This window comes from Colobus angolensis, unplaced genomic scaffold (genome assembly GCF_000951035.1).
Source record: "Colobus angolensis palliatus isolate OR3802 unplaced genomic scaffold, Cang.pa_1.0 Scaffold101, whole genome shotgun sequence".
Taxonomy (NCBI): Eukaryota; Metazoa; Chordata; class Mammalia; order Primates; family Cercopithecidae; genus Colobus; species Colobus angolensis.
This window is the reverse complement of record NW_012111031.1, coordinates 7,709,765-7,729,634: the sequence shown is the minus strand read 5'-3', so window position 1 is coordinate 7,729,634 and position 19,870 is coordinate 7,709,765. Positions and strand designations below refer to the sequence as shown.

At 38.8% G+C, this 19,870-nt stretch overlaps 1 protein-coding gene across 4 annotated transcripts in view; it reads right to left on the bottom strand.

Annotated features, from left to right (window-relative positions):
• TSC22D1 (TSC22 domain family, member 1) overlaps positions 1 to 19,870 on the bottom strand; it is a 143,658-nt gene extending 123,788 nt beyond the window's left edge. For 2 of the 4 annotated variants that reach the window (XR_001001555.1, XM_011940139.1), the window contains exon 1: positions 16,527 to 19,814. Coding sequence is in view for 3 of the 4 variants with exons in the window: in XM_011940139.1 (XP_011795529.1) it covers positions 16,527 to 19,420 (2,894 nt within the window). In the remaining variant the exon portion in view is untranslated. Of the gene's footprint in view, positions 1 to 16,526 lie in introns of all 4 variants that reach the window. The other 2 variants (XM_011940152.1, XM_011940130.1) reach the window with 2 other exon arrangements.

Below are 19,870 nucleotides of genomic sequence, written 5' to 3'. Positions count from 1 at the left end.
GTGAGCTGAGATCACACCACTGCACTCTAGCCTGGCGACAGAGCGAGACTCCGTCTCAAAAAAAAAAAAGTTAATTCTACCTTCTAGAATAAGCAAAAGGACAAGCTAAATCCTATTTTTCAAATAAATATTAAAGCATTCATATAAACTATCATTTTTTTATACTTCCCCAAGTGAGTTCACAGGAAAATTATCACTTTCTCTTGTTTCAATAATAAATGTGATGTGAAGATAAGCTGTAACCACTCAAAACCAAAAATCTGAATCATAAAATGTGCTATTATTATTCAACTGATTAAAATTAGGTTTCAACTTTAAAAGCATTTTAATCAAATTTTAATTTGATTGCATTAAGCTTACAAAAAATGTCCTAAGTATCAACAGCATATAGAATCTCACTGAGACCACTAGAAGGCTAGTAATCTAATTTGTTGAAATATTTATGTCATGAAACTGGGTGTCTCCATATTCACCTATTTTTCTGAAATTGCAGTTTACTTAAGCAAATTTTCCAAATTTAAAGTTTACTTTTTAACAATAAATTTGGAGAATTTAACCACTGAGGTAGAAACTATACTTTTTAAATGTAGTAAGAGAAAATAAAATTATGATTGACGGAATTATTATGAACACTCATTAATGGACAACTACATAATATAGTGACCGAAAGAACCAGGGAAGTCTATAGTGTCAAATGCCTCTACACTGAATAGGCTAAGGATTGCTTTTTATAGTTGTCAGCTGTCACCTTTTGTTGCTTCTCAATGCACGTAAGAAACCTCCAGAACGTGGCTGAGTGCAAGTTTTGGAATGAAATCACCGAATGGAATACTGACTAGCTCCATCACCTTAGTAGTTATGTGACCCAGGCCCTTAACTTCACAATATTTTATAGGTAGTAACATATCAGTCAATAACATTTTAGAATCATTTCCCTGTCATATAATCCTCAGGTCTCCTATGAATTTATTATCCATTTTATACAAGTTCACAAAAAAGAGGAGCTACACAGTTGCCAATTTAAATGTTATGTACCTTCAGGCGTTGCATGGTAGCTCATGCCTGTAATCCCAGCACTTTGGGATGCTGATGCAGGCAGATAGCCTGAGCTCAGAAGTTCGAGACCAGCCTGGCCAACATGACCAAATCCCATCTCTACTAAAAATACAAAAATCAGCCGGGCGTGGTGCCACATGCCTGTAATCCTGGCTACTCAGGAGGCTGAGGCAGGATTATCACTTGAACCCAGGAGGCAGAGGCTGCAGTGAGCCAAGATCGTGCCACTGCACTCCAGCCTAGGCAACAGAGCAAGACTCCATCTCAAAAAATAAATAAATAAAATAAAATAAAATAAAATAAACGTTATGTACCTTCAACGTTATGTGCTTCAATAACAAGCATTAAATATACTTGTTCCTACAAGGATTAGGATGTGATATCATGATCATTATCATGGGATTCAGAGATGGAGGTAGGAAATGTCTATCTCCTCTTTCTGTATCCACCCTTCCTGCCTGGAACCTCAAAATAGGTAAAATTCCTAATAATAAAACATAACCAATTGTACAAATGTATAAATCCTGCTATCCATCATTTCAGAGAATAACTGATGAATGTTTGGTGGATCCCCACAGAGGAAAATAACACACTGAAAATGAAGAACAGTTTAAAACTCTTATTCTAAAATTCTGCAGTAAAATGAACTATCAACCAAAGACAACACTTGGCTCCATGTTTGACTCTCAAAGAGAAGTTTAGGTGAACAACAGCAATAAAAACCTTTTAAAAGAGGAAGAAAAGCAAAGACTCAGGTATCCGAGCACCTAAGCAGTGGATAGCACTACAGTCCAAACCACGGATTTTCTCAATTCACACATCTCACACCACCTCGTACTCAAAGGAACAACCTTGAAGAACCAAAAATAAAGCAAAAAACGTAACTTACAAAGTAGCATTTTTTCCTAAATTAAATTCACGAAGACAAATTTCACTAAATACCACCTTTTTTAAAAACTGATTTTTAAAACATGGGAGTGTATTTCCTCAACAGGAAGATGTACTGGTCATTGTCAAAAGTACCACAACAAATCTGTTTAGAGGACACAACCAAGAACAAAAATTAACTTTTTTTTTCCTTGGGACAAGGTCTCACTTGGTCACCTAGTCTAGAGTACAGTGGTGCCAACATAACTCACTGCAGCCTCGAACTCCTGGGCTCAAGCAATTGTCCAGCCTCCCTAAGTGCTGGGATTACTGGTGTGAGCCACTGTACCCAGCCCAAAAATGCATTCTTTTTTTATTTTTTTGAGACAAGAGTCTCATTCTGTTGCCCAGGCTGGAGGACAGTGGTATGATCTCAGTTCACTGCAACCTCTGCCTTCTAGGTTCAAGCAATTCTCATACCTCAGCCTCTCCAAGAATCTGGGACTGCAGGTGTGTGCCACCATGACTGGCTCATTTTTGCATTTTTAGTAGAGATGAGGTTTCACCATGTTGGCCAGGCTGGTCTTGAACTCCTGACCTCAAGTGATCCGCCCGCCTTGGCTTCCCACAGTGCTGGGATTACAGGTGTGAGCCACCATGCCCGGCCTCTAAAAATGAATTTAATATTAAGCACAAACAAAGCTTCCTTATGAAAGAAACCAAGTTGGCTTGGTTGTCAATTTCTAGAAAAGGAAATAAAAACATATACAACAAGAAAAGTCAGTTTTCCTTGATACAGTATTTGACTTACCGTGGTAATTAGGCCGGGCACAGTGGCTCACGCCTGTAATCCCAGCACTTTGAGAGGCAAAGGTGGGAAGATCACTTGAGCTCAGGAGTTTGAGACCAACCTAGGTAACATAGTGAAACCTCGTCTCTTTTTTAAAAAATTAAAAGGTAATTAATAAAAATATTTCAAAGAGAAAAACTGGGGGGATCTTCATTATACCTAAACATCTAAATCATTAAATATCTACAAAATACCTTATGCAGACTTAGTACCTAATATGTCATTCACTGATTTAACTAAAAATAAAAATTATCACTACCAATTACCTAAATCTTAGCATATATTAGGATCTTTTAATTTTACTTCTGAATGTTATTATAAATATTCTTCATAATTTCTCAATGTAGAGGTCTAGTTTTTATTTTTATAACATATTTATAACATATGTTAAGAATGTCTTAGAGAATAACCTTGCTGCCCTAAAAGGTAAAAAAGTATGAAGCACCTTGCCTTATTTTGGAATGGGAAAAAAGCAATATAGAGGAGTAAAATGATTTGCCCATGCTTAAATGATACAGTGGAGGCAATACAACTAAAACATGGTTTCTTTATACTTGTCCATAGCTCAGTAATTAACATCATTTGGAACTTACTCTTACATCCATGATTCCTTAAAACAATATACCGAACATAATCTAACTTTCAACTAGCAAATATTCAATACTCTATCACAGTTCTTTGGGGTTTTCTTAAAATTTCTAACTCCTACCTTCATGTCAGGCTAATTGCTAACTTTCCTGATGTCAACTTACATGCCTCAGAAGCCCATTTCTTTTCCCTCCCTATTCTTATCTGCTTTAAGATAATAAAGCTAGTAATATACGACTTATTAAAAGTCCAAAAAAAGGATCAGAAATGCTATGCAAAAATACCCCCTGGGGGCACGGGACCAGGGAGAGGAGGGGACATGGCTTTGATAGCAATTTCAAGCAGTTTTGGGGCTCCTTCCATTCCAGAGCTGGTTTAACCTCTGGATTAAGTGGAGTGTTACCACATGTGAACTGGGTCCTCCTTACTTTTCCTAATGAGGCCAAAGGGACTGATTCAAACCATTATCTCAGATCACAATGACACAGAATATGCCTCCATTTCCACCACTGAGGAAAAAGGAATTACTGAGTTTCTCATACTCAATTAAGGAAGGAAGCAACTAGACATCCCAAGTAAAGCCAGCACCCTCCTAAAAGATCAGGCCACTGCATGGTACAAAAACAAAAAAGAGCCCTCCATTCCCTGTCCAATTAAATCCAGACTTCTCAATCTTACATTTAAGGCTTTTCCAAGTTAGCCTTATGTATACAAAGCCCATCTGATACCAACTTGGACTATGTCTTATATTCTTTTCTATAAACATCTGTGTACTTTGAACTTCTTTACTTAATGTTTTCTTTACTAAAATGACTAAGCCCAGCAGCTATCAAACTCCTCCTCAAGCACGTGATCTTAACTTCTCTGACTCCCAATATTCCTTTATTAGTACCTCTCCTAAACATCATTTTCTACCCTGTCATACTTTTCCCAAATGCAGTTAGATTTCCACCCCAAGCCATTCCTTAAAATATTTAAAGCAGCTTACAAAGACAGAAATGTTTTGAGATAAAATAAATTTAAAATAGGTGAAAAAAAGTTGAAGGACCAAAAATTGCAGGAGAGTAATAGAAGGAACCTTTTGTCATTTTTCTTAAATACAAACACACATTTATTCTTGAATTCAACTGCTGGCTCTCCTTAAGAAGAGAGATAGAGCTATACATACACTTATTAAATAAATTACATTCTTTCAGATACCTAAGACATTTTATTTTTTCAATTATACTTTATGTTCTAGGGTACATGTGCACAACGTGCAGGTTTGTTACACTGTACTCATTAACTAGTCATTTACATTAGGTATGTCTCCTAATGCTATCCTTCCTCCCCCCAAGAGATTTTATAATCATCTAAGGACAATTTCAAAATGACCTTTAAAAAATTATTTATATATATATATATATATTTTTTTCTTTAGACAGAGTCTTGCTCTGTCACCCAGGCTGGAGTGCAGTGGCATGATCTCGGTTCACTGCAACCTCCGCCTCCCAGGTTCAAGCAATTCTCCTGCCTCAGCCTTCCCAGTAGCTGGGACTACAGGCGCCCCGCCACCATACCCAGTTAATTTTTGTATTTTTAGTAGAGACAGGGTTTCGTCATGTTGGCCAGGCTGGTCTCTAACTCCTGACCTCGGGTGATCCACCCGCCTCGGCCTCCCAAAGTGCTGGGATTACAGGCGTAAGTCACCATGCCCGGCCATATATTTTCAAGACAGGGTCTCACTCTGTCACTCAGGCTGGAGTGCAGTGGCGCCATCTCAGCTCACTGCAACCTCCACCTCCCAGGTTCAATCAATCCTTCCACCTCAACCTCCCACGTAGCTGGGACAACAGGTGTGCACGCCACCATGCCCAGCTAATTTCTGTATTTTTTTTTTTGTAGAGACAGGGTTTTACCATGTTGCCCAGATTGGTCTTGAACTCCTGGACTCCAGCAATCAACCTGCCTCAGCCTCCCAAAGTACTGGGACTACAGGTGCGAGCCATTAAGCCCAGACCAAAAAATTGTATTTCTTTATACGTGTATCTACATACATGCATATATATATCCTTATACTTTGAAAATGGCAACATGAAAAGGCGCACCAACAAAGAACCGAATAAACACTAGTATTGTGGCTCTTTAAACATCAAAATGCTCAAAATAATCAAAATGTTCACATTTAGTATCAACGGTAGCATGAATGTTTTTCACATTTTAAATAATTTAAGATGTACACCACTTCCTTTTTGGTAGAGACCTAGGAGTCCCCAGTAGACAGGAAAAAAAGAACTCCTCCTCTCTACTGCCTGGAAGAGACTGACAATGGAAATCTATTTAGTACGAAAAGGAAACCAGCAAAGGTCTCTACAATCACTAACACAAGGAACCAGTTCTAAATATTCATATTAGTTCACATTTACCTGGATTTTTCACTACTAAATATATTTGGGACACATCTGCTTTGGATTACAGATATGGATAAACCCTATAAAAACAATTGAGCCGGGAGCTGTGGCTCATGCCTGTAATCCAAACACTTTGGGGGCCCAGGTGGGTGGATCACCTGAGGTCAGGAGTTTGAGACCAGCCTGACCAAAATGGTGAAACCCCATCTCTACTAAATACAAAAAATTAGCTGGGCATGGTGGTACATTCCTGTAATCCCTGTTACTTGGGAGGCTGAGGCAGGAGAATCACTTGAATCTGGGAGGCGGAGGTTGCAATGAGCCAAGATTGTGCCACTGCACTCCAGCCTGGGCAACAAGAACAAAACTACATCCCCCCTCCAAAAAAAAAAAATTAAACTACAGAAAACCTTATCTTAAGGTTATAACCACTTACCCTTCAAACCTTTAAAACGGAGGCTGGGTCATCAATTTTTTGGGAAATTGGGTTTTGGGGATTTTTTTCCCCTTTTTCAAAATGAGAAGAGTAACATATTGCTTTGAGAGAGAAGACAGGAAAGTGAATACAGTGTTTTGTTAAATTGTGGACTCTGCTAAGCAAAGAAACCCTGTACTGAATCATTTTGCAATGAAAATCACTATCCCCCTCATTTATTTCCTTCATTCATTAACAAATTATATAAATGTGTAACGTCCAACATGGTTCTTCCTGCTTCCCACTTCAATCCAAACTACAGATTCCCTTTACACTAATCTTCCCGGAACACCATTTAGTCAACAAGTATTGAGGGCCAATCATTCTGCAATTCAACCTTCAGTCACTTCCTGGACAGTGACGAGACTTATTAATTCTAGTAAATCCACTGTTGCCTTACTGCTGCCCAGGTGTTTTTCTTATTTCCCCCCATTTTTATTAATATTCTCCCACTTGAAACATTTTCCTTCACCCTAAAACTTGTGAAAAGTCACTTTAAATAACACTGCTTTTCTGACCTACCAAAGGTCAAATCCATACCATCTGTGAACTTTGTTTATGTCTTTTGAAAACCCATGTTCCAGGTACAGTCTAAGAAACAATTTGTAAAACTGTCTCGGCCAGGCGCAGTGGCTCACACCTGTAATCCCAGCACTTTGGGAAGCTGAGACGGGAGGATCACGAGGTCAGGAGATTGAGACCATCCTGGCTAACACAGTGAAACCCCGTCTCCACTAAAAATACAAAAAAAAATTAGCCGGCCGTGGTGGGCACCTGTAGTCCCAGCTACTCGGGAGGCTGAGGCAGGAGAATGGCGTGAACCTGGGAGGCTGAGCTTGCAGTGAGCCGAGATCGTGCCACTGCACTCCAGCCTGGGCGACTGAGCGAGACTCTGTCTCAAAAAAATAAACAAACAAATAAATAATTAAAAAAAATGTCTCAGCGAATTCACCTAATCAAAACTTGTTCCTTCATGGGTTGAATGAGATCAAGATTTCCAACTCTTACGTTTCTGATTCTTTGATTTAATATTTCATGTTGCTTAGAACTATTACTTAGCCCTTATATTGCCAAATAACTGCCACATGCATATATATGTTATTATACTATTAAACACTCCCTGGGGACAAGGACCATATTTGATTATACCTAAGCATTGGTTTTTTTGGCTCACACACACAGCAAAAAGTAAATCAGTTAATTCTCTCTTAAAGGAGAAAACAGTGTTATCACCTGATCATAAAGAACTTTATCTTTCTGTTTTTAGAAATGTAAGTTCTCCTTGGTTTTTCTTATGACAATATTAACAGTATATTTTCTTGATTAAGCAGATTTTATCTAATAGGCACTCAAATAGGCTTTGAATACATGGAGCACATCAAACATCCCCATTTCTATTCATGAAGCTTAAAATAATCAGATAATCATGAAAACAAAATCTAAATATAAACTGTAATAAGCATTATAAAAGAAAAGAACAAGGTGCTATTAAACAGTTATTAACAAAGAACCTAAGTTTAGATTGGTATGTCAGAGGCAGCCTCTCAAAAAGTGAGTTCAACTTTAAAGTTGAATGAAAGTGAGATGCCATAGGGGATATTCAGGCTAAAATAATAGCATGTACAAAGGCCTAGAAGAATGGATGAAAACTGAAAAACTTTCTGAAAGGTCAAGTACAACTGGAATGAAGAAAGTTGGGGGAAAGAAGCATGATGAAGCCAGCAGTAAGCAAAGACAGAAAGAAATAACCTTAAAATAAATGGAAAGGCTTAAAAGGGGTTCTGGGCAAGTGAGTTACCTGAGCAGATTTCCATTTTAAGAATAAGATACAATATCAGAAAAAGACAAGACATATGCAGGGGGCTCTGTGAGGAAGCTACTACACGCAGTGCATTAAATGAGAGCTGATGTTATCTTAGAGCAATGGCAGTAAGGATCAAAAAAAAAAGATGAAGATATATTTTAAAGAAATGATCAAGATATAGAGAGCAAGGAAAAGAAACTATCAGGAATGACTCTCAAGTTTCTAAAGTGAAGAACTGCATTAAGAAATGATATTTATCAAAATAAAGACAACTAAAAAAGGAAATTTGAGGGGCTAGGTAATCAAGAGTTACGTTTATGACCTGTTGACACTGATAAGCCCATGAGAATGCAAGCAGAGATGTTATGAAGGCAGATGACTTTACCAGTGTAAGGCTAAGAAGAGAAGTCTGGACTAGTGATAAGCATTCAGGAGCCAATAGCATAAACTGTCTTTACAGCCATGGGCACCAATGATTACCTAGGGAAAAGGCAGTAAGTATAAAGAAGACTCAGAAAAACCTAGAAAACAGAGTCTGACAGAAGAGAGAAATCTGAAAGAGAGACTGAAAAGCAATGGCCAGAAGTGTGGGAAGAAAATGGAAGATTATCACAAAAAGCAAAATGGAGTGTTTCAAGGAGGGCAAACAAAGGTCAAGCAGGCCTAATCGTGCTGAAAGGTCAAGATTTCCTGGTCAAATTCACTGGTAAAGAAGAAATGGGGTGGTGGAGGGCAGCTTTTGAATATATGTGAGACTAGGAAAAAAGTTAACCTAGAATCTAAAAAGTTGTTATAATTTTTTAAAAATCAGTATAAAGTACTCTAAAATTTTTCAACCTCGTGTAGTTTTTCTTAATAAGTCAGTAAAGCATGTTCTTACCATGATATATTCAACCTTAACAGTGAGAAGGCAAAAACCACCAAAGTTCTAATACTGCAGCACCAGAAAAGGTCATGCTTAACAGCTTCATATTTTTAAATTAAACTTTCTCTTTTATCTAATTTTTTAAATCGAGATGGGGATTATGTTGCCTAGGTTGGTCTTGAACTCCTGAGTTCAAGTGATCCTCCTATCTTGGCCTCCCAAAGTGCTGGGATTACAGGTGTGAAATTGAACTTTCTAAACAAGAAACAAAATTTACGTGTTTTGTAATTCTGAAGCCAATGTTGCAAAGTCTGAATCTAAATTATTAAAAAATTAAAATGGTTTTCCTAAAATTTCCACGTAAGTTTCAAAAGAAAAAAAAAACCACATGTCCACCTTAACATTTAATATTTGAATGTCTAATACATTCCAGGCACACCACTATTATGACTTTACCCACTTTTTTCTCACCAAGGACTTGCAAGGAAATGTTATGTTCTATGGCAATTCCATCAGTTACACAAATGCACAAAGCAATGAAGCAATGAAGCCTGCCTTTTTTTTAGGTTTTCAGACACTCTTAAAAATTCCTTATGGGAACTAGCCTTACCTCTTACTATCTTCATAAGAAGTAAAACGGCACTAGATTTTAAAATGAAAAAACAGCCTTGTATCCTAGCTCTGCTTTACTGTTATGCATGTAACCTTAGACAGCTCACCCTCTCTAAACACTCAGCAAGTTTCAGTTTATTCACCAATAAAATAGAAAAAACTTAATTCACAAGTTTAGAGTGGTTAAATATGGTAGATATTAACTGAATCTAATACTAACACTTTTCATCACTTCTATGAACTCAAATTCTGAATTACATACTATTCTTACTTCTAATGAATATAAACCAAGTAATTCCACTCTTAAAATTTATGTATTCATTAGAGAACTAACTTGGAGCAATGACTTCATTAAAATTAGCATCATTCTTTACATTTAATAGTATTCCACCATCGAAACAGATGTGTAATAATACTAAACACACACATCTATTATTTCACTCCTTCCCTAAAACCCCACTAAAATGACAGAAAAGCAATTTGTTAAGATATAAAGATATAAGCCCACAAAAACTGAGGTAGATGAAAAGACAATAGCAAAAAACATTTGAAAGCTGGAAAGCAGACAGTTGAGTGACAAATGACTTAGCAAACACTAGAAAATTAAATCTTTAGCAAACAATGGAGAATGCCAAGAACAAACCCAATTTAAACTGCAAAATCCCCAAAAGACTCAGGAATTGGCAGTACCACATCTATGTAAGTGGAATGTGGGGGGAAAGGGTGCTAAAATTAAAAAGATTGTTTAGAAGTCAGTTTAAGAAGCAGCCAGTCCTACAGATTCCCAACTGTCCCTCCCTAATCCCAAGAAAAAAAAAAGGTATATTGTCTGAAGAAGGTAAAACGTAAGATCACAAGACTAAGGAAATCAGGCACAGCAAAACGTGGAACATACTGAAAACAGGGTTGAGTGAAGAAACGTATCTGGGGATCCCCCAAAACCTTTCATTCCTCATCCCCCTCACTGCCCACCCCACAGAATGCTTGTTGAAAGGCCTTCAATTCCAAGCAAGAAATCAGGAGAGCCTTCTTATAGGGATCTAACCAGCTAGGAGGATATAGAAGAAATCAACACTGGAAGTCCTCCAATCAAACAGCCCAGCCAGGTTACCATATAGGAAAGCTAACAATTGACAAGCCACACTCAGAATTTCTAATTAGCGTTTAATTCCTTACTCTTACGCATGACTACCAACTATCTTAGGAACAGCTATAAGATGAAAGAAAAAGACCAAAGCAAACAAAAAGTAAGAAAACAAAAACCAGAGGAAACAGACCACATAGAAAGAAAAAAGAAAACTTAAAAAAAAAAGCTAACACTTTATATATTCAGATAGCTAAGAAAAAAATATTATCATTACTAAAATAGAATAGTACACTATTAACAAGGGAGCAAAAAAAAACCAAAAAAACAAAAAAGTACTTGGGAATTAAATATGTGATAAGGGAAATGGAAACTCAATAGAGCAAAAACAGGTGAAAAATAGTTGAGAAAACAAAAGGAAATTAGAAGACCAGTCAAGAAGGTCCATTATCCAATAAAGAGAAGTTTGAGAAAGAGAGAAAAAACGGAAAGACGTAATCAACAACCTGACTCAAGAAAAAGTCCCAGAATGAAAAGATGTTTCCAAACTGAAAGGGTTCACCAAGTACTCAGCACAGTGGATGAAAACAGACCCACACAAAGACCCATCATGGCAAAACTTCAGAACACTGGAAACATAAAATCTTATAATGCTTTTAGAGGTTTTAAAAATGAGGGTAGGAAAAGGAAGGAGAAAGAAAAGGAAGGGAAGGAAAAACAAATACACAGGTCACATACAATATATGAGAAATCAGAATGGCTTCAGATTTCTCAAAAGCAATATGGATGTTAGAAAGCAATGGCACAAAATATAAGAGAACATAACTTTCCCCCCTTGGTTTTCTTCACCTAAGAAAGTGTCAGAGTAAACTAAAGCCATTTTAAAACAAGTAAACTAAGAATAAAGACACTAGTCTCTGGAAAATGGAGATCCAACACAAGAGAAAGTGAAAGGAATCCCAGAATAATAGTTGTGTACCAAGCCAAGAAGGCAACCAGTCAAGAATGGAGGTCAAGGGGATATGAAACTTCCTAAGATAAAATTGTTAACAGTATCTGATATTGGAACATCTTAAAAGGCATCTGATGAAAAGTAGAATTAGTGATAAATATTTAGAAAACTAGGCAAAGAGGTAAAAAAAGGCAATGAACTCCAGCCAGATTACTCTGTGGTAAAGAGTAAACAAGCCACATGGAAAAAGAATTAAAAAAAAAAAAATATATATATATATATATATATAGTATATATATAGCAGAGACAGGATCTTGCTATATTGCCCAAACTAATTTCAAACTCCTGGCCTCAAGCAATCCTCTCACCTTGGTCTCCCAGTGCTGGAATTATAGGCATGAGCCACCATGGCCAGCCCCACACTGCAAATTTCTAATCAGCTCTTTAGTCCTTTAACACTTATTTGCAAGCAGACAATCAAGACTTACCAGACATCTAAGGAAAGGTTCTACAGGAAAGGTAGAGCCCAAAACATACAAAAATGGGAAGAGGGTGGGGAAAGGAGGGGCAGGCAACTTGGAGAAAACAGACAGTGCTGACAGATGAAAACTTGGGAGTGGAGGAAAACCCATTTCTATTATAGACAGGTGGAGATAGAGCAGGGAAGCAGCCACAAAACACTGTACAGGATAGGAAAAGTAGTATTTGACAAGAATACTGAATAATCAATAGTGATAACTACTGGGAGGAAAGGTACCGGGAAAAAAGGAGACCAGGTAGGTAGATGGTGACAACAAAATTAAATCTTCATTTTCTATCCAGGAAGTTAATAAAGACAAAAACAAATGAAAGGTGTATTTTATTTAACAAATATTTACATAGGGCATGTGAATTAGATAGAGTTCTAGGGAATTTCCAAATTCATTCAATTCTTACATTAACCCCATGAGGTAACTACTATTGTCATCATCTTTTTAATGAGAAAATTGCGGCATAAAGAGGATAAATAGACCAATGTTACTTAAAACTAGTAAATGACAAGAAAATTCAAATCTAGGCAATCTAACTCCACAGTCCATGCTCCTAACCAGCAGACTACGTTACAAATCTAGTAGTAAGACAAGCAAGTTATTTAGAGACTGGGAGGTAAATACCACAATAATCATCTAAAAGAGATGAAAGTGATTGTTTCTAGGAAAGGAAAACTGGAAAGTAAGGCTGCAGGAAGCTCTTTCATGTATTTCTTGGACAACCATTTAAACTATCTTTAAACTGTGCATGTATATCTCGAAAAAAAACTTTAAAAATTATAATTTGGTATTTTAGTTAAAGTATTTTAACTGATACTACTGCCATCCCCAGAAGTAGGCAAAATGAGTATTACTCCTATTTTATAAGTAACATGTATGCCTCTTAAACATTTGAGGACCTACTATAAAACAGGCACTGTACTTAGAAGACAGACAACAATTCACTTAAAAATATTGAAGAGACGTACAAAAAAAGCAAGTCTTTTTATCCATTTCCTTTCCATTTGTTGCATAAATTATATGATCCTGCATCTCTCACAGTTGTGCTTAAGATGAAGGACAATATAAACTTCAAATCATGACACAAAAAAAAAAAAATCAGAGAAATGTCTGCTAATTAATTCAAAAAAACACTTCGTCCCTGCCCTTGAGGAACTTCTAGTCTTGTGGGAAAGATTGGTAAACACAATTATAATTGAATGTATACAGTGCTTAAATAGAGGAATATTAAAAAGTGATAAGGAAACAACATCCCGAGTGAAAAGAATGCTCTGAAGAGAACATCTGAGCTAAGTCTTGAAGGATGTATGGAAGTTTGACCCATTTCACATTAAGAGGCTGTGCTAATAATAACAGTCACAAAACATAAAGGATGAAGTATCTGTATTTTCCCATTCTCGTAAAGGAGAATTCACGGTTCATGTTATAGTCTAAGACATTAAGACTTTTTTTTTTTTTTTGAGACAGGGTCCTGCTCTGCCACCCGGGCTGGAGTACAGTGGCGTGACCCCAGCTCACTGCAGCCTTGACCTCCAGGGCTCCAGTGATCCTACCACCTCAGCCTTCCAGGTAGCAGGGAACTACACGCATGCACCACCACGCCTGGCTAATTTTTGTTATTTTTTTTGTAGAGACAGGGTTTTGCCATGTTGCCCAGGCTGGTCTCAAATTTCTGGGCACAAGCAATCCACCCACCTCAGCCTCCCAAAGTGCTAGGATTACAGGTGTGAGCTACCACACATGGCCTGACATTAAGATCTTTTAAATAAGAATGATTTTTTTTAAAACAAGATACATAATCTTAACACCCTGATCCATGTTTATAGTCTCTCCCAGTGATCAACTGAAGGCACTTTCCACATGTCTAAACATTTTATAATCTAAAGTGTTAGAGTATTATTTCAAAAGATGATTAAAAGATAACCATGCTCATTTGTCCTACTACCCAAGTTATATTGTTAACACATTTCCTGATTCACAATATTAAAATTATATATGTAGTCTCTCTCTCCTGAGACAAATGGTGACCAAGCCCACAAGATGCAAGTGACACAGAGGCTACCATGGGAAGAAAGGTTTTAAAAGTTTTTAAATCATATCACTGTTTTCTCTTGTAGTTATTCTTAATTTATCTTCCAAGGGCAAATTTAAATGAAATTAATTTCTTTTTCCAAACTGTAGTGATAAAAGAAATAATCTTCAGTAAAACACAACAAAGAATATAATATATATATTTTCTGATCTTACAAGGTGTTTTAGGGCTACATTCCGATTTTACAGAATTTAAGATATGGCTAAAACAAAAATTTTCTGGTTTTTAATCACAAAACTTTGATGTTAACTAACCAAGGCCCAAATAGGCAGTAAATTCAAAACAGTCCCTGCTCTTGAGGAACTCCTGGTCTTGTGGGAGAGACTGGTAAACATAATTATAATTGAATGTGTACAGTGTCTGAAGACAACTTGTTATATTAGATCAGTATTTCCTTATTTCCCATTGTCTTTTTGTCCCTTTCTAGAATTCCATAATTTTCATAATTTGTTTATTAATCCTTTTCTCAATTATTATCTGGAAAAATTAATTTTATATTAATATCTTAAACTGGGACCCTATTCCTATAATTAAAAATCTAGTTGAAAGTAGCATCATCTGACTTTGTCTGGAACAGCAAGCTGTGGAAAATCCTATCATGTCCTACCAATAGGAAGAAAGAGGTGAAAGACAAGCCAGGGGACCACAAATGGTAATTACAAAATCAAGGCAAGTTTGAATTCAAAATGAGTGTTTTCATTTGTGTTTTTTACCCATCTTTTATTTCTCTAAACTTAACATCCACATAATATAGCTGTTTTTATAAAGGCTTCACTCAAATCATAACCTTTTGACTTAAAAAACATTAATAATTGCGGTAAATAACTCTTTTAAAATTACAGGTAAGTATTAGCAGGAGAAAATTAAAGGTTTAACAACAATAATGGAACAATTAAGGAAAGTACCTCCTTAAAGTTTATCTTTCAGACTACAGTTTTGTACAAATAATACAGAATACATTTGGTTAGGTAACAAGGTTTTAATTACATGACTATCAGAAAAATAATAAAAATCCTGAAAGACAAGATTTTATCAATTTATCATGTCTTTACCTTATCTTTTAAACAACTAAATAACAAAAACCTCACTGAAACATTTGACCTTTGGTTTTTTTTCCTAAAATTACAATTATTTTGCAATATGCTCAATTTTTCCAAAGCAAAACCCACAAACATACATATAAAATATAAATGCTTATATTGGCTTGATGAAAGTTCACTCACAAAACCCTCCAATACTAAAATAATTAAATATCTTGCATGCTTACTCCAAATTCCACAGTGAAAATGATGTCTTTTCATAACTCCTATAATAGTATTTTAATCAAGGTTAGTAACAGACTGGCAAATTTGTGAAAGAACATTACTTTAAAAATCAAGTAGGGTTTAAAACGATGTAGAAACATGAAAGATTTCACAACTTTTCTAGCCAGTCAGCTTCAAAGACACAATTGGATTCAATAAGAGTTACTGGCATATTATTTTCAGTCTAAGTGAAAAAAATGCTTGGTTTAATAATGTACTTTAGGCTTTCTGTATCTTTTTGGTAAGGAAAAAAAAAGAACAGGTGGAGATTAGCCAGAGACCAAGGTCTTATTTTCATGCCTCTATAAATTCAATCCTCCAAGACTTACTTTCTTCTATTCTTTAAAATGGATACCACCTTGATCTACCATGCAAAAGAAAAAATGTATAGCATACTATCAAGATAAATCTGGTTATTTTGATAGTTTATGTCCTCCTTTCCCGCAAAATACTTTAAGATTCCCATTCCTTTACTGTTCAGATAAAATGACCATTAAAATAAGTACGCAAAAGTTGGTCAGTTGCGGTATGAGGGCAACCTATATAACCCAGATTAAGTCATCTTTCATACCGTATCTGACTAGGAAAAGCAGGCGACAATATCTTTCACAGACTAAGATCAAACACAGTAGAAATGAAAAAAGGATGTCTAGTAAAGGAGAACAAACGTGGGAACCACAACCCCCCAAGAGATTATTTTAGCAGCTCAAAATAGATTAACTATTATGTGGGCTAGCAAAAATTAAGCTTTCCACAATTAATATTTCTAAAAAGCATTTTATAGATAATAAAACCACTTGGTGCCCCCAAACCTATTTTTAATGTGAACCCATGCTCAACGACTGTTCTGAAAATATTGTTTACATATTACTATTTCCTACCCACTCTGAAACCATTCCATAACTCTTGCTCTATAAAACTTCCCATAAAAACGCATTTTTCACATACAAAAATGAAAATATGCAATGCTTTGAACTTATTTTGTACACACATGTAGCTACTAAATAGATTAACTTCAAATCTGTTGAATGTCTCCAGAAATATGACATGATCTTACCTCTCATCCTCGCCATCCACCAGGGGTGTCGTCAGCGGTAGCACCTTCAACGGGAAAAGAGAAGCAGAGGCTGCTAGGCTGCTGCTACTCCCATCTGAAACTGCTGACATTCCCCCACTGTCACCACTGATAGTCTGAGGTAAGCCAACTAAGGAGGGCTCCGCTGGGCGCCTGGCATCTTCAATTTGGCTTCCAATTGCCTGAGCTAATGATTGTGCAGAGAACTGGGTAGAACTTAGTGGTATCTGTTGTGCCAAAGGCAAATTTATATTAGTTGCTATCAAGGGAGATTGACTAACACTTTGAACCAAATTACCATTTTGGGTAGCAGGGGTTTGTGCTATATTTTGCGGTGGAACCAAGTTTGCTGGGGCAGAAGGCATTCCAGAAGGACCAGTTGAACTAACCTGACTTGTAACAGAAATACTGCTAGCAGAGGGCAAAGGACTAACTGCAGGCAACTGCTGTGAAACAACTCCTTGAGCTACTGGTTCTACTCCTTGTGGCTGGGGAGGCACAGTTAACAAGGTACTTTGGGATGCAATAACCAATTGTTGAGGAAGGCTTGCAGCGCTAGTTTGAACTCCCTGATGAATAAGCCCAGTTTGAGCAGGTGGAACCACTTGCGAAGATGGAGGAGCACCTTGCTGAATAACTGAAGGTGGAACCTGGGTAGAGGGCTGCTGCACTGCAGTAGGTATGTTTGCTTGCTGACCAATATTTGCAATCTGACTGCCAGTAGGTACAGCAGACACTGCTGCCTGAGCCTGGCCAACAGGCTGGACAGATGCCCCTGCAGGTTGTGCTGGGACTGCTGTGGGCTGCACTGGCAGCTGGATACCCTGTGGCTGAGCCACAGGAATCACTGTTGTTCCTGCTCCCACTCCTGCAGAACTGGGCTGTCCAGACATTGCTGTTTGAAGAATTGGCTGCTGTTGTACATACTCTGAAGGAGGATTTTGAGTCACTGATTTGACAAGGCCTGGGGCCATCTGTGTAGAAACCATTGGTTGTTGTTGTCCATACTGTAACTGTTGGGGTGGTGGTGCCCCTGGAAGGGGAGTTTGCACTGGAGGAGCCGCCTGAGAATATGGTAACTGGGGTTGAGCCAAACTGGAAATGGAAGGCTGCTGACCTAAAGCTGAAGTAACACCAACCACATTTACAGGCGATGGCTGGATACCAGTTGCAGCACTCATAGTGGCTTGCAGAGGTACTGGCTGAAGACTTTGCTTTTGCTGATAGCTCAATTCTTGAGACTGCAACTGTACTTGTGAGATCTGTGACTGAGAAATACTCTGTGGTATACTAACTGCTGGAATACTCTGTGGACCAGTGCTACCAAAATCCATCTGTTGGAGGGTCACACCTTGGAGAGCTGGTTGTTGCTGTTGTTGCTGCTGCTGCACCACCACAGTAGGGGCTCCCATCTCTCCACTTCCCACACTCTCTGTATAGTGACTCAGTGTGCTGACACTACTGCTCACTGAACTCCCACTAGTGCTCTCCCTTTCAGAAGTCACTTCTATCGGATTTTGCTTTACAGTCTCCACCACTTTATTTATCAGCACACCTTCTGTAGCAGGTACAGCATTTTCTTTTTCATAGAACTCAGTGCAAGTCCATCTACCTTTTTTAAAGGGCTCAGAACTAGAATCTAACTTCACGACTCTGAACCTCGAAGTGTTAACTGTTGGTTGTTGCTGTTGACTTGAAACCGATCCCCCAGTCATCCCCGCAGCTACATTAGGGACGCTGCTAACAGCAGCGGAGGAAGAAATTGTACCATTGCCCATGCCACTCAAGATATTCACATTAACACCACTGGTAACTCCAGGCCCAACACTCACACTAGCAGCACTAGGAATATTGCTTGTACTTATATTAGCATTACCAAGCATGCTGCTTGTCACATTAGGATTCAAACTACCCACAGCAGTAATATTAACATTATTTACTGTACTAGTGCCAGTAACAGAACTTATACCTATTCCACCTGTAGTACTTGGAGCACGCATATTAGTCATTACAGATGTAGGTGAACCACTGGATGATACAGCAGAAGTAGGTGCAACTGGTGTGATACTGTCAGAGCTTCCAGTTGTAGAGAGTTTTCTAGATACTGGGCTTGAGGGTGGCCCACCAGGAATGGATGCACTGGCCACAGCAACATGAGATGGATGGTGGTGCCCATGTTGGAGGTGGTGCCCATGATGAATGTGATGGTGGTGATGGAGGTGGTGTGGATGAGCATTCCCATTGATCACAACATTCTGTTGTGGAAGGTGAGACAAATGAGGCTGAGGAAGGTGGGGCTGGTTGGGAGAGACTGCCCCAGGTGTCTCGGCTTCCTGGAAGTTATTTAGGGTCTCTTCTGAGGAGCTGCGTTCGGGCTCCCCTAAGTCAGTAGCCCTGGAAAGTGACACATCAAGGATCTCTGAAGAAGAGAGATCTTCTGTGTGAGATTCATCCAGATCATCATAGCTCTCAGTGTCCTCTGCTATACTGTTGTTAGAACTGATACTAGCGGAGATCTGAGCAGGGGTAACGCTAGTTATCTGGAAGCCACTTTTCTTTTTCATTTGAGTTCCGCCTGGCGCAAGAGGCTGTGCCTGCAGCTGAGCCTGCGAAAGGAGGTTCAGGCTTTGTGGAGGCGGAGGCTGTGGTCCCGACGTAGAAGATGCTGCAGGGGGCGGCGGCTGAAGCAGCGACGGAGGTGGAAAATCCTCGGAAGATGTGGCACTACTACCGACGCCGGTACCTGCTGCACTGAGAGCAGAGGCGCTGCCACTACCGCTGCCCCTTCGAGGGAACACTGCCGGGTGCGCCATCTTCCTAGCGCTAATGTCTGCAGCGGCGGCAGCCGCGGCGGTGGACTCAGGCGGCTGGTGCATTGTGTTGGGTACCGGGGGGAGGGCCGAGGAGGCGAGTGCAATTTCCTTCTGCACCGTAATCTTTGTATTTGAGACGCCGCAGAGGAAAACGGGACCTGACGCTCCGCCTGGCGCGATTCCTCCTTCTCCTCCTCCTCAGCCGAAGGCGCCGGTCGCTCCTGCCTTCGAGAGCGAGCTTCGGAAAGGAGGATGAACGAGGGTGAACAGGGCGGCCGGGGACCCGAAGGGGGGACCCCTTCAGTCCTTCGCCATTCACTTTCCCCTCTGGCCTCACACCCCCCTTTATATTCCGTTTCACGTGGGGTGCGGGGCAGGAGGAAGAGGGAGAGCGCAGGAGGGGGAGAAAAAGCGAGAAATGCCCACCTTCTCCGGCCAACTCCGAAGCCGCCTCAGCCCCCTCCTCCCGCCGCGGCGGCGGCCGCTGCAAAGCCCTCTCGGCCGCTCTGCACG